The sequence below is a fragment of the Terrapene carolina genome, unplaced genomic scaffold, assembly GCF_002925995.2.
Source record: "Terrapene carolina triunguis isolate 2854851 unplaced genomic scaffold, T_m_triunguis-2.0 Scaffold90, whole genome shotgun sequence".
NCBI lineage: Eukaryota > Metazoa > Chordata > Testudines > Emydidae > Terrapene > Terrapene triunguis.
The window spans coordinates 1,807,128-1,821,172 of NW_020664441.1; the positions used below are offsets into that span (position 1 = coordinate 1,807,128).

At 53.2% G+C, this 14,045-nt stretch overlaps 1 protein-coding gene across 1 annotated transcript in view; it reads left to right on the forward strand.

The window, feature by feature from the left end:
- SYT7 (synaptotagmin 7) overlaps positions 1-5,418 on the forward strand; it is a 220,207-nt gene extending 214,789 nt beyond the window's left edge. Inside the window, exon 14 of the mRNA XM_029911227.1 lies at positions 5,314-5,418. Coding sequence (XP_029767087.1) covers positions 5,314-5,418 — 105 coding nt within the window. The remainder of the gene's footprint in view (positions 1-5,313) is intronic.
- Positions 5,419-14,045: the final 8,627 nt, after the last annotated feature.

The window sequence follows — 14,045 nt, forward strand, 5'->3', positions numbered from 1 at the left end:
AGGCTTTTCTGTGCCCATCAGAGGAAAGTCTCCCAATTCTACAGGCAACCCAAGTGCTCTGCTCCAGGCTCCGCAAGCCCACTACTCTTCCCCTCTGCAGGCTAGCAGTTAGCATACCCCACCTGCTGGGTGTAGCGTGCAGGTGCTGGGTGGCGTTAGTTGCTTGTGAAATGGAGGAGATCAGACTGGATGCCCTGGTGGGCCCTTCTGGCCTTCAACTCTACAATTCTATGACCTTGTTACACTCGCGTGCCCAGTCCCTGGTCTTCCAGACACCTGCAATGTACACCAATCTGCTGCCTCTGTGGAAGCCATGCATTCTGTCCTTCAGCAAACTCCTCCTGGCCTTGGTTATACTGAGGGCTGCCTTATGAAAGGGGGCTGATCCCTCGTCCCTCTCCCCTGTGGACATCTCGCTGCTCTCCACTGCTAAGGGTGTGGAGGTCTTACCTCCCCCTTCAGCTGTCTCTCCCTCTGCAGTGTGTATGTCTGGGATCCAGGGGGACACACTCCCTCTTGCTGCAGATCACAATATTAACAGCCCTAGGCAGTGAAATAATATCATTCCCCACTTGCACATCCACAGGTATATTCTGGAGAACCCCCGCCTTAAAGTACCTTTTAAACCTTCCCCCTCGAGCTCAGTGTGAGCCAAAGACCCCTGGTTTCGGATTCTCCCAGGGCCAGGGGCTTTACTCTCTCCCCTGGGAGCACATCAGACTCCTTAATCATATCCTCCTTGACAAGTGGGTCATGGACCCCCGTGTCCCTCCAGCCTCGGCACTTTCTGCTGTTTACCTTGGCATCTTTGTCCACCTCCAGTAGGTCAAACTGGACAAAATTAACTGGGACCCTCTCATGGACCCTGGGGGGGCTCCGGACTGGGGGTTCCTTAACCTGGCCAGTTCAGGGGGGTTGGCATCTGGATTCCACGTAGGAAGTGCATTGCTTCCTCATGCATTCAGTAGACTCAAACAGATAACAGCTTCTGGGACCATCCCGCTGGGCTGGGAACCTGTTATTGGTGTTGCCAGGAGGGGACCATCTCCTGCCTTCTTCCCCAGGACAAAGCAGGGACCCTCCTTTATGCCAGGACATTGCCCATCTCTCTCTGGCGTGTGCTCCACAAATGGTCCTGCACCTATAGATCAGCTCCGTCTTTTACAGTCATTGGGGTTTTATCCCACACTGCAGTCCTTACTTCATCAGTGCTGCAGGCATCAAAGAACTGCTCATAGGCAAACGTGTCGACCAGCTTTTCACAATCCTTTGCCCCTTTACCCCTTATCCGCTTGTTCAATAATCACACACTTTATAAATATAGTTCCCGTGACTCATCTGATCATGTTTGCTGAGGTTTCTAAACTGTAGGCGATATACCTCGGGGGATTTGAAACGTTTTCAATAGTTTCCTTGGACCGATCATAAACCAGAGCCTCCCACAGATCCGTATAATTAAACACATGTAAGGCTTTAACAGAGAGTTTGAGAAGCAAGACGGTCATTTTTGTGCACCAGGAATTTGGTGAACTCTGCATATCCTCTCAAAGGTAATCAGATGTTCCTCTATGCATTGCCTGTCCCTGCAGCTTGGGCATCGCTTATCATAGCTGGTTGATCCCTGGGGGTGGGGCACTACCTCTGGATTGAGGGCTCTTATTTTGTAATTGCAGCACTCTGAGCTCCTGCTCACCTGTGTTCATGCTTTCAGTCTTCCAGCTCCATCAGTCTCCAATGGGCGGCTTCCTGGGCTGCCTTCTCTCTCTTGCAGCCTTTCTCCTCCATCCACCTCTGGTGCTCTCATTCTTTTTCCAATTTCACCAACTCCGATCTGGCCATCTGGGATGAAGTGGGAATGTTCTTAATGGTTTGTCTGAATACTCTGAGTGTGCCTCAGTTTCCCCTATGCGTTACTTAAGTGTCTTCTTCTAGGTGAAGACACTTAAGGTTGCATCTGAAGAAGTGAGGTTTTTACCCACGAAAGCTTATGCCCAAATAAATCTGTTAGTCTTTAAGGTGGCACCAGACTCCTTGTTGTTTTTGTAGATACAGACTAACACGGCTACCCCCTGATACTTGATTCTTCTAGGTGGTGGGACAAGGGTGTGTAATCATTACAGAGACCCCCCCAGAGGGCAGGTGTGGCTGCCTGGGCTCAGACAATGGCCAACACTTGGTATCCTGGCAACTGATCGCCGGGGCTCATCCTCTGCAAGAGTCAGCCGGAGATGTTGGAGAACAAAGCGAGGAGTGGAGGCCAGGTGACCCGTTTGCCCCGGAGAAGGGGCAAACTGGGTGTGACAGAGGCTGGGCTGCTGGAAACTGATTAGTCTGTGGTTGGGGGACTGAAGAGGGGAAAGGCCAGGGCTCTGGATTACCCCCTGCCCTCCAGGATGGACTTTGCTGAATGTTCCTAATTTCTGTGCTAACAAGCTCTGTTCTACGCTGTGTTCCCGATGACTAATAAACCTTCTGTTTTCCACTGCTGACTGCAGAGTGGGGGTGCATGGCCCCTTTGGGGGCGTGTAAGGCTTCCCCAGGTGTCCCATCCAGGTGGACTCACTGCGGGAAGCTCACGGTGTGAACGGCTGAATGCTCCGAGGTCAGACCCAGGAGGTGCTGAAGCCGAGGAGGCATGCCCTGGTGAGAGTGTGCCCTCAGGGGAGACACACTGCACTAGAGTCCTGTCTGACTTCATTCAGAGCAGTTCCAGAGCACCCAGCCTGTGACTCCGTGACACCATCGCCAGCCAAAAGGCTGCTTTGTTGAGGGCTGTGCCAGGCTGGCCCCCATTGCTGGGAGTCGCACCCAGACCTGCATTCCCTACATTTTCATTCATTCCCGAGGGATCTAGCCGCTCTCTGTACAACTTGTTCCATGAGCATAAACCTCATTCCCACAGCGACTGATCCACATTGGGCGCACAGCTGCTTTGACTGCCGTGGAGTTCATTTGCAATGTGTTTCGTGGCCACTTTGCGCTGTCTTTGTTCTATGGCCCTCTCCCGAAATAGACAGAAACCAACAAAATGTCTCCTTTTTCTCTCCTGTCTCTAACCGTATTACCTTCGAGCCTTTAGGGTAGGTCTGTCAGTGTACGTTGTACATGCCTTGAGCCTGAACTTCTGCTGGCTCACAAACAGGATGCACTTTTTCCTTCCCTTGTACAGTCACAGACATTTGTCTCAGTTCAGAATCGGGGCATTTCATTAACGTCAGCTCAGTCCTGATGGTGCCCTAGTCACAGTCTTTCCTTGGCGTTCTTTTGTCTTTCTCAGTGCTCAAGCCTGTATCTGCTGCAGGCTGCAAACCCAGAGCTGGGCTGGGTTGATGGATGTCTGTTGTTCTCAGCGTTGATTGAGTCCGCTCTGGAGACCCATCCTGCCTCAGGCAACAAGTTTCACCTCCAGTAGCTTTGGAACCCAATATTCTACAAGTGATATAACTCTGCAATTGTTTCCCATACAGATAGGATGCCAGGTGTCCAGTTTTGAACTGGACAGTTCTCTTTTTGGGTGGTTTGTCCCACATCTGGTACTGAGACAAAACCAGACGAGGTTTTGTCCGTTATCAGACAGAGGACACCACTCCGCCCTCGCTGGTGTGACCTCGCATGCACCCTCACACCAGCAGGTGTGGGGTCACGCCAGCAGGATCAGGCCCATGCCGTTCCCAGAAGTATCCGGTATTCAGGAAATGAATGAGTGGTCACCCTATGTACCAACATCCTGCAATAACCATGATAATTAGCTTGTTCTTAGCTTTTAGAGTCCACAAGGCCCCTTGGCTGAAATATCTGGAGGATGGTTGGACACAGATGTAATATACCTGCCTGGGCATGTCTGTGTCAAAAGGTAGGTAGGTAGATCAAGTGTGCTACAATCGGCAGGGTGAGAGAGAGAGAGACATTTCATTACTAAAGGAAATTTGTTGAGAAAGTTCCAAGCAACAGAGCAAAGAACTTGAAAAAAACTTGCAAAGGAAAATTGTCAAGTATGTTCCAGGCAACTGCAGCCCGAGGTTGAGAATAGATTGCCCTCCACAACCTCAACCACAGCTCTGCTGCTGGCAACATGATAATAACTTCTGATTGAATAATTACCAGTATATACCATACCTTAAGTCAAGCTATGAAATCCTGTTACTTTGAGTGACAATCACAAGGCTCCATTAGTGCATCTGTAACACATGTCTCAGCTGTCAGCATGCAGGAGGGTTGACACGCACATTTTCAACGTGGCTGTTTAGAAAATCGGCAGATAAAAATAACCCAGCCTGTGCGGAGGGGTTTTCACTCACTTGCATTGCCTTGTAGCTAATTCTGACGCCTCCATCAAATTTGCTTGGCAGAGGAGGGATGCAGGATATCAGCCGATGTCATCACAAGAGGTCCATGGAACAGGGCTGTGGATGGGAGGCCCAAGGGGGGGGGGAAGGATGAGAGTTAGTGGCCAGAGATGCATGCTCCAAAGAGGAGCCTGGTGCCTAATTGCAAAGCTTCTCTGCCCTGTGCCCGATTGCTTGGAATGGGCGGGTCGTCGGTGCTTTTCTCTGAAGGGTGTTGCATGTTAGTGACATAGCCTCACGTCAGCTTCAGAGCGTGGGTCATCTCCCGATAGCCAGAGCATCTCAAGGGCACCTCCCCGGCAGCTGCAACCCCTCCCGTTCACCAGTGGGCCTGTGTAGCCAGCTGATCCTCTTCTCCCCCAGACACACCAGCCAACCACCTCGCTGGCCTGGCCATGCCTCTCTTGCCGGTCCATCAGGCCGGCTCCAACAAGGGCAGGGGGCTTCCTTGGGGAACAAGAATTGGGAGGCAGGTCCAGGCGTGGGGGCCGTAGGACTTAGTGTGGAAAGAGGAAGGACAGCAATAGAATAGGAAGGAACATACAGGGAGCAGGACCATGAGAGGAGAGATACAGGCATGGGCAGGGCCGCAAGGGTGTGGATGAGGAGCCAGAGCAGGACATTACTAGTGTAAATGGTGGAGTCTCTGTAACTTGAAGTCTTTAAATCAAGATTTGAGGACATCAGTAACTCAGCCAGAGGTTCGGGATCTATTGCAGCAGTGGGTGGGTGATGTCCTGTAGCCTGCAGTGTGCAGCAGGTCAGACTAGATTATCATGATGCTCCCTTCTGGCCTTTGAAGTCTCTGAGCAGGAATCCAGTGAGCTAAAGGGAGGCCGATGGGGTCAGTGCAGCAGGGAGGAAGGTGACCCTAGCCGCAGTGTTGGCAGGGGTGGTACAGAGTTGAGCTGTGGCCCAGGCACACAAGGAGGGGGAGTGAGTGACTCTCGGGTTTCTCTCCCTGTAGATTTACCTGTCCTGGAAGAGTGGCCCCGGCGAGGTGAAGCACTGGAAGGATATGATCGCCCATCCCCGGCAGGCCGTGGCACAGTGGCACCAGCTGAAGGCCTGAGCGGCAGCGGCTGAGAATTCTGTCTGGCTTTCACCGCTCCGAGTCGACGTTTCTTGGCCATGCTCTCACTACTTTATGCACAACAGAGGCACCTGGGGATCCCCCTAGGGGACGAGCTCGGGGCTGACAAGGAGCTGAGGGTCTGAAGTTGGCGACGTTTCCAAACTCTGGGAAGCAGTGTTGGCCGCCCGCTGTGTCCATGGGGCGCCCGGCACCAACGGGAGCACCTTTAGTGCCCAACTTCCTGCTTTAGCCTTTCCTCCTGACTCGTTACGCCGAGAGAGAGACGCCAGCCCTCTAGGTGGGAAGGAGCCTCGGGGCTGGTTTGTTTTGGCCCTGGAGGGCGGGGAAGTGGTGTTGGCGCGACTGGCTCCGTGAGGTGGTGAGAGGAGGAGATGCCTCCGCCACACGAGACTTCCTACGAGTTCTTCCAGCCCAAGGCCTGTTAGGAGCGCTCCCCCAAGGAAGCCAGCATCTCCTATGGGGCGCGTGGGCCTAGGAGAGGGGCCGGCAAGGGGGACGTGCCCTCGGTCTCCTTGAGGTCGTTTATTTTTAATTCAATAAAACTTGTAAGAGTAATAAGAATAATATAAGTAATAGCGGCTAGAATCCCGTCCCGGCCAGGGCTGGGGGAAGCCGCGCCACTCCAACAGCCTCCTGTGCGTTTGCTGTGTGTGTGTATAAGCGTGTTGTAAGTGTCACATGTTTGCGTGCGGGCTGCTCACGTCTCGCTCTCTCTCTCTCTCTCTCTGCCCTGCCTGGGAGCAACCCCTGATCCCACAGGACGGTGGTGGTTCCAGTGCGGGATGTGTTTTTTTTTAATTGTCTGGTGCATGGGGTTTGAAGGAACTGATGCCACATGGGGAGTGGGGCCAGTCTCTGCTGCCAGTCCATGCTGGATAGGGAGGGAGGCGGAAGGAGCTGCCCACCAGGCAGGGTCTCCCCTCATGACCACTCTGTGGTATATGGGATTGGAAGCCATAACAGATGGATCGGTAGCCAAACTGGGCTCGGCTTTAGGGCTAATGAGAGCTTGACTGTAGTCACCTCCCTCTGGCTGGTGATTGCCTCGTCCTGCTCGAACTGAGAGAATGTCCCAAACCAGCTCCCAAACACTGCCACGCTCCCAGGCATATGGACCCCGAAACAGCCCACCCCTCCAGCACCCATCCCCCACCCTCCCCCGCGCCACCCCACACCCTCCCCATACCCAGCCCACCCCCCCAACCCCCATCCCCCTCCCTCCCCGAGACATCCCACACCCTCACCATACACAGCCCACCCCTCCAGCACCCATCCCCCAACCTGACCTAGGCCTCAGAGGTGCTGTCTGTGAAGGTCTCCCACTTGCTATCTGTCTCCTCCTAGCTGTGGGGCTGGATATGGCCCCCCCCCCCTTCTCCTCAATCCAGTAGTGATGCGGCCCCATGATGGGATCTCCTGGGTGGTCTGAGGTAGCAGGTGGCTATTTCATGGTGGCATATTTGAGCCCATTCTGGGTGCCTCACTGGGCCATGTCCGCTGCAGTGGCTGACGGGGCCCCAGGGGTGCTCTTTTCCCCACCCCCGTAGTTCTGGGCATTGCTGCTCATTTCCTGGCAGTGCGACACTGGGGCAAAGGGGCTGCACCTCGCCCACGAATGGGCACAAAATAATTAATGTCGCCCAGAAGCCCTTGAGGAGCCTGCTAGGTGGCCAAGAAAGCCAGAGTCCTGAGTGCTGGGGCATGGGAATGCTGCGGACACATCCCACCCCCCCCCCATGCCTGCCACCCACCATTCCCCGCAAGCAGGAGGCCAGACTGGCATAGCTGTGAGCGCGCCGGTGCTGCTGCTACACCACTGCCTACACCGCCCCCTGAGGGGAGCGGCTGGCATTGGCCTAGCCAGGAGCACCCCATGGCCACCACTCCCCATATGGCCCTGCCTGCTGCCCAGTACGTGACTCAGCCCCAGGGGTCTGACCTGCCCCGGTCCCTCCCCTGCCCCTTTAAAGGGACTGTTCCTTTCCATTCCCGTCAGGCCTGAGCCTGGGGGGGTGGTCGTGCTGAATTAAGCATCTGCCTCACTCAGCCAGCAAGGGACCCTGCTAAAGAGCTAGCTGGAAACTGCCCATCTGGTCTGCAAGCCAGGGCTGGTGCTGTGCCAAGGGACTAAGAGCCGCTGAACAGCCACTTACACTCAGGCAAGGGCAAGAAGCCCTCATTTAATTCCCGCAGCCCTTTTAATCGGCACTGGCACAGGGAGGGGAGCCCGAGCCATGGGCCTGGAGAGAGCAAACCATAGGGCCTGCACAGCTGCAAAGCCTCCACCAGGGGGCACTGTAGGGCCATAGGCAGAGCGGTGCTGGGGCTCTGGCTCCGGCTGAGCACCCTTGGAGTTACTGCCCAGGGGGCTGGCCAGGGAGCCCCGCAGAGACTAGGCGCTTCCAGAGTTGCCCCTCCCCGATCAGCGCATGGGGCTGGTCCCTGATTTCCCCGTTGGCAGAAACACAGCGCTCAGGCCCTGAACTAGACTCAAGGCAGGAGACTGGTACGTGCCAGCCAGCTCTCCCAAATCCCTGGGCCAGTACATCTGCCCCCTTGCTATGCATGGCCCTCTGGGACCCTCTTTCCATGGCACCATGGCTGCTCCCCTGCTGAGGCCTGGGCTCCTCACCATTGTTCTGCAGCCCCACGTCCCTGGTTTCCCCCCCACCACCACTCCCCTCAGCCATTCCTTTCACTGGGGCCTCATACAATGGTTCACTGTCTCCACACAGCCCCCTGCCCCCCAAAAAAGTATCTCCCCCCCCCCAAGCTCCTGTCATCAGTTCACTATTCCCAGCCCCCCTCTACCTCCCCCCACACACACCTTGCTCTGCCCACCAAGGGTGTGGTGAGTGCTGAGGCAGTTGGGTGGTGGAATGGGTGCTGAGGCCATTGGGTGGGAGGGTGGCTGCTGGGTAGGGCGAGTGGGGTAGATGCAAGGGTGCTGTGGATGATAGATGGGAGGGTGGAGGTCCTTGGGGTGGGTGCCAAGACTGCTAGATGGGGGTTAGGGGTTAAGGGGTGCAGACCTGATAGAGGGAGAGGGTGTCAGGGATGGGTACTGGGACTGATAGGTGCCTGGGGTTGCTGAAGGGGCAGCTGGGTGGATGATTGAGTTAGGTACTGAGACTACTGGGTAGGCTGGTGCCTGGGGTGGCTACTGGGTGGGTGAATGGCGTGATAGGGTGGGTGCTGGGGTGTCTCGGTGCTAAGTGGATGTTTAGGTATCAGGGCGGGTACTAGGGCACCTAGGTGGGGGGAAAGGGGGGGGGGAGTCCAGGGGTGCAACCAGGTATCAGGAGCGCTCCCCTAGACCAAGGGAGCTCTGCATTTAGTGGTGTCCAGGCTGCCTTGCTGCACTCTTGCCCGGCTGGGTGGTGGAGTCACTTGGCACGTTGCCCTGGGTGACGACAGCATCTGTTCAGTTTCCCTTGTGATGTTCTAGAACCCTCAGCGCTGGGGTGGGGAGCAGGGAACACTGTGTCCATTGTTGGGTGAGATCATTAACGCCTACCTACCCGGCCAGCTGCATCTCATTAGCGGGCCTCACTTGGTCTGTGCACACACTGTCCTCGCTTGACATTGTCCGTCTCACTGGTCTTGCTCTAATCTACCCTTTTTTAGATGAGATCACTGAAGAGATTGTGAGAGGACACCTTCGGTGTCATGGAAAGTCCACGGGTTGCCTTGATTCCTTTCAGTTTGTGGCATGGATGCTGCACTAGCCTGGCTGCCTGATGAGCTCCTAGTGATGGACAAAGGTCAGGTATTACCATGTTCCTTGTAGTTCTGCCAGCAGCCTTTGGAGCTGAGGACCTTGAGGGCTGGTTGACGCTATTGAAGATCATAGCTAGGGCTGATGAGATGGCTCTTGCATAGGTCTGCTCGGGGCAGGTGGTGTTGGGCAATTGCTTTACTGAGCCAAGGGCATGTTCATGTGTGGCACGTTGCAGTTCCATTAGGTCCTATTCAGTTTGTGTGTGAGGCCACCAGGTGCAGAGGAGACTGAGACATTACAGGCCACAGCAGTGTCATCGTTATGTCAGTGGCAGGTAGCGCACTTCCTGGCACAATGATGCTGGTAGGTTGGGTCCCAGCTAGAGTGTATGGCAGGGGGTTATTGAAAAGTTGTTCCCACCCTTTATCAGTGCAGGTACAATTTGGAGGTGCTGTCAGAACTCCAGCCTCCCCCACAATCTCAGGCATCACTGGCAGCTTTTATTCTTCTGCCTCTAGTCAGACAATTGTGACCATCTCATTTGGACCTTGACTGTTATTCAGGCATTGATGGCCTCCAGACTGGATTGCTGCAGTGCACTCTACATTGGCAGTCCCTTGGAGATCATCTGGGTTGTAGCTCTGGTGCAAAACCTGGTAATGAGCTGTGTCAGGCACAGTGAAAATGTTACACCTGTTCTTCCAGAGGCTACAGTAGATTCCCATGAGCTTCCAGGTGTCACTACTAACCTATAAATCCCAGTGTGGTTTAGGTCCTCGCTACCTGTGTGACCACCTCTTAGGGTGCCACCTTGATAATTGATGTCACTCTCAGTCTTAGGTCATTCATGATCTTAAGTGTTTTAAAAGGTTATTGGGGCAGTCTTGGGGAAAGTTCTCAAAGCATGCATTCACTTCTGCTTCCATCCAGGCAAGACAGCCCAAGGCTCTTAACCTTGTGGGCGTGATGTAAGGACCACCTACTCTCTCAGGCCTTCCGAGTGAAGTGACTGATAGGCTCTGTACAGTAGTTAGCCTATTTTTTAGGGCATAAGAGTCTTTTTATTTGGTTGACATAGTCATTGTGTTATGGTGTTTTTTCTACATGATGTGCAGGTGCCTAGAGACATTTGTGATAGGCACATTTTTATAAAATTAACAATAAACCATGACGGGAGGATGGAGGAAGGCCTACGGGTGATGGGGGAAGGGTTAGGATCTCCTAGGAAGGGTTGGGTGGACTTTCGGTTCTTTCTTGTTCCCCCATTTTGTGGCATCACTTCTTCTCAGCTGAGCCAGTTCTTCAACGATGAGGAAGTGCTGTTAGATTTATTTATTGGTCTGTGGGGGCAGGGACCGTGGGGAAGAAACGACCACTTAAAAACACAGAGAGAGCGAGAGAGACGGCGAGACGGCATTTAGTGATCTGCACTCATTAGGTGAAATAGTTACCAATTTACTACAGAAATAAAAACCAAACTCGTATTGATGTGGGAGGGGCGACAGCGTCTTTTTATTTTTGTGCCCCACCCATGCAGCTCTCAGCCAATCAGATGCAAGGAAACATTCCAGAGGGATACTTTTTGCAAAGGGGGACTTTCGTGCCAAAGCAAACTTGAAAATACGCAGCTTCCTGTGTCAGTATTTGAGCTGAGCTGTGTTGATGGGAACGGTTTCTTGCCTGCAGCCCTTTCTCTGCCTCTTCCTGAGCCTCCAGGAAAGTCAGAGCTAGCGCTAGTCCAACTATGGTATGAATTATCGTAATCCAGAGCCCCATGCCTTCTAATATACACTATTGGTTATTCAGCCACAGCTCGGGTGACAGCAGTGGTTCACAACTGAATCAACTCCTCACTGTTAGTGTGTGTAACTGGTCACCTAAATCACATGCTGGTGTTTCTGCTCCACTGATTGCATGATGGAACCATTCGTAACAGGAGAAAAAAAAATTAACCAACTTTCTGGTATGAACTTTTGCACCAACCTGTGCTAAAATTGTGACTAGGATCCTGTATCGCTGGGCACTGACCAAACACTCCCAAATTACAAGTGCGACAACCCACAGGCAGCAGAGTGAACAGAATTGGGCTTATTTGGGCACAAAAATATTCAGGACTCAAGGGGCAAGGGGCGTTTTACTAGTCCACCCACTCCTGTCAGAACATTGCCTCTGTGACATCACAGGCTGTAGCCATGGTTACGACTGCGATGTCTCAACTCTGGCATTGTGGCTCTTGCTGGACAGTGGAAGAAACAGAAGGGCGACATACAACCCCAACCGATTTCCCTTGGGAAAGAGGAAACTTGTCACTTGTGGAGATGTTAAGGTGAGGCCAGCCCTGGGGTCCTTTGTGTCTGTGAAGCAGAGCTGCCCTCTGAACTCCTGCTCCCTGCCTTCCACATCCCCTCCAAGCTGGGATTTGGCTCCACAGCTCCCAAAATTCTCAGTGAATCTGATTCAGTTTTGACCATCCCTATGTGGCCTCAGGCAAACTGCTGCACCTAAACAGGACTCTGTTTCTTCTTTGGTACAACAGGGATATTCCTACTTCCAGCCCAGGCTGAATGAATTCATGAAGTGCTGGGAGATCCGGGCTAGCAAAGGGGCAGGGGTAGCTAACATCCCAGAAGTCCAGGTGCCCATTCCTGCATTGGCAGCCATGTGACAAATGTACACAGCTAATGTCATGTGGAGATGTAAAGCCACAAAAGGAATGTATTTATGCATCAAACTAAAGTTTTGCCTGCAATGAAAGTCCCTCTTTAAAGTGCTGGACAATCTTGACAGAAATAATCATTTTAAGAATATTTGTATTTTTTTCATATTCTCTCTCCTTTTTTTTTGTAATAAAAGAGACTTTATAAACCTGGCAGAGGAGGGGAAGATGAGCTGAACGGGTTTCGTGCCGCTGGCTAACAGTAATGATGGCACTGACTGGCTGATAATAAGCAGGGCGGTGGCGTGGAGGGGCAATATTTGCCATTCAACTAATTGGGAGGCAGCATGTCTAATGGTTAGTGCAGAGGGGACATGAAGCCAGGACTCCTGGGCTCTATCCCTGACTTTGCCATTGACTCACTGTGTGACTTTGGCCGAGTCACTGAACCTCGCCGTGCCTGAGTTTCCACACTTGTCAAATGGGGCTAATAATACTTCCCTACCTTTCTGGGGGGTAGGTTGTGAGGCTTAATCAACAAGAACCAGCTTCGGATCCCCATAGTCGCATGGCGTTGTTGCCCAATCCCACAAGAAGCCCCATTGACTTCAGTGGCATTTTTTGTGGAGCAAGTTGCTTACTTAACACGAGTAAGAGGAGACAAATCCAGCCTCTGAGTAAAGCACTTTGAGATCCTTCGATGAAAGGTGCTAGAGACATGCAAAGTACTATTTTCGTTATTGACCAAACGGCCTCTCTGCCCACGTTCCCACTGGGTTAGCAGCCGGAGCTAACCCGCTTCCCTTCCCTTCCCTTCCCCAGAAGTGGTTTCTTTTGTATGGCTGGATTTCCAGGAGTTGCGTGTTCCTTTTTAACTCTAGAGCTCTCTGCTGTATCTTGTTCGGGTAGCTCTTCTTCATGTGCTGATAACCATCGAACTGGTGTGTAAAATACAGGAAAACGAAAATACATAATGACTAAACTGTAGACTTCTTTGCTAGCAGCAACGGCAGCAGCTGGGCTAGACACCGCTGCTGCCTCAGTTCTATTGTGTTTGGGTTGAAGAGATGTTAAACTCATGGCGTTGCCGTAATTTTATAATAGAAACAGAGAAAACACACCAAAAAAATGATAAAGGGAGACAAATAACCCAACTACTAACTACTAAGCCAGCGTGATTTCATCATCTCGGATATTTACGAGGTAGGAGCGTTTTCTTTGAAGAACCATATTTTTGGAGACCTGGCCCCTCGTTTTGTGGAGGCGGCCTCTCTTCTGAATAATAAAGGATAGCAAATAACTCGGGTTTCGGCATTCTCTCTGGTCACTTGCAGTAGGGCACCGAGGATGCGGGAGGGGAGGGAGGGGGAGGGCGTGATTCATGCACAGCCCCACCAGGGGACACAAGGTGGGAGAATGGGATGAAAGGGGTGTTCCCACTACAGGGAGATCCAGGGCTCAGCGGATCCTCTCCCTGCCCTCACCCTCTTGAGGCATTTTCATCTTCTCTGTGGTTTCAGCTTCCCAAACAGCCTGCCAGGACACGGCCTGGATGTGGCCAAGGGGTAGGGTGGGCTGGGCTGTAAGGAGACTCAGAATGCTGTGCAAAATGCACTTCCTGCCCCCAGCGGGCGTGGGCTAAGGAAACTGGCCTGTTACAGGGCTACAAAGCCTAGCCAGACGTTGATGCTCTCCAAAGGCTGGGGAACGTCTAGCTGGAGTGGGTGACCCCGGCCTCCTGACCCATGTTTATAACATGGATTGCTCCCATTTTCACTGGAACCCCGAGAGATCCAGCCCCTAGTGCTGGCATAGCTGGCTCCCCTTTTCTCTTACCGTTCTGCCTGGCCTCCTGAACAGCAGTGCTCTGCCAGTCACCCTGCCGCTGGGAGCATGGCCTCTGCTCTCTGCCTGCCGCCTGCATGCCCGCTCCCCTTCGGGTCTCCGCTCCCTGCCTGCCACACACCCGCTTGCCAACGGGCCTCTAGGCCCCTCAACCCTGGCAGAAGGTGACTTTGTCAGACCTCCCAACCCCTTCGGAGCCATGGCGAGAAGTATTTGGGGCCATGGAGCCAGAGGGAAAGCATTGGAGGTCCCTGTGGAGAGGAACAGGAGGCTTTTGAAGCACAGGAAAGGGGATTGGGGTGCCGCGACTGAGCAACTGGGGGAGGGGATGGATCGTACGGGTCTGCCAAGGGTCCAGTGTGCTCTTGGCGCTATAGCCAG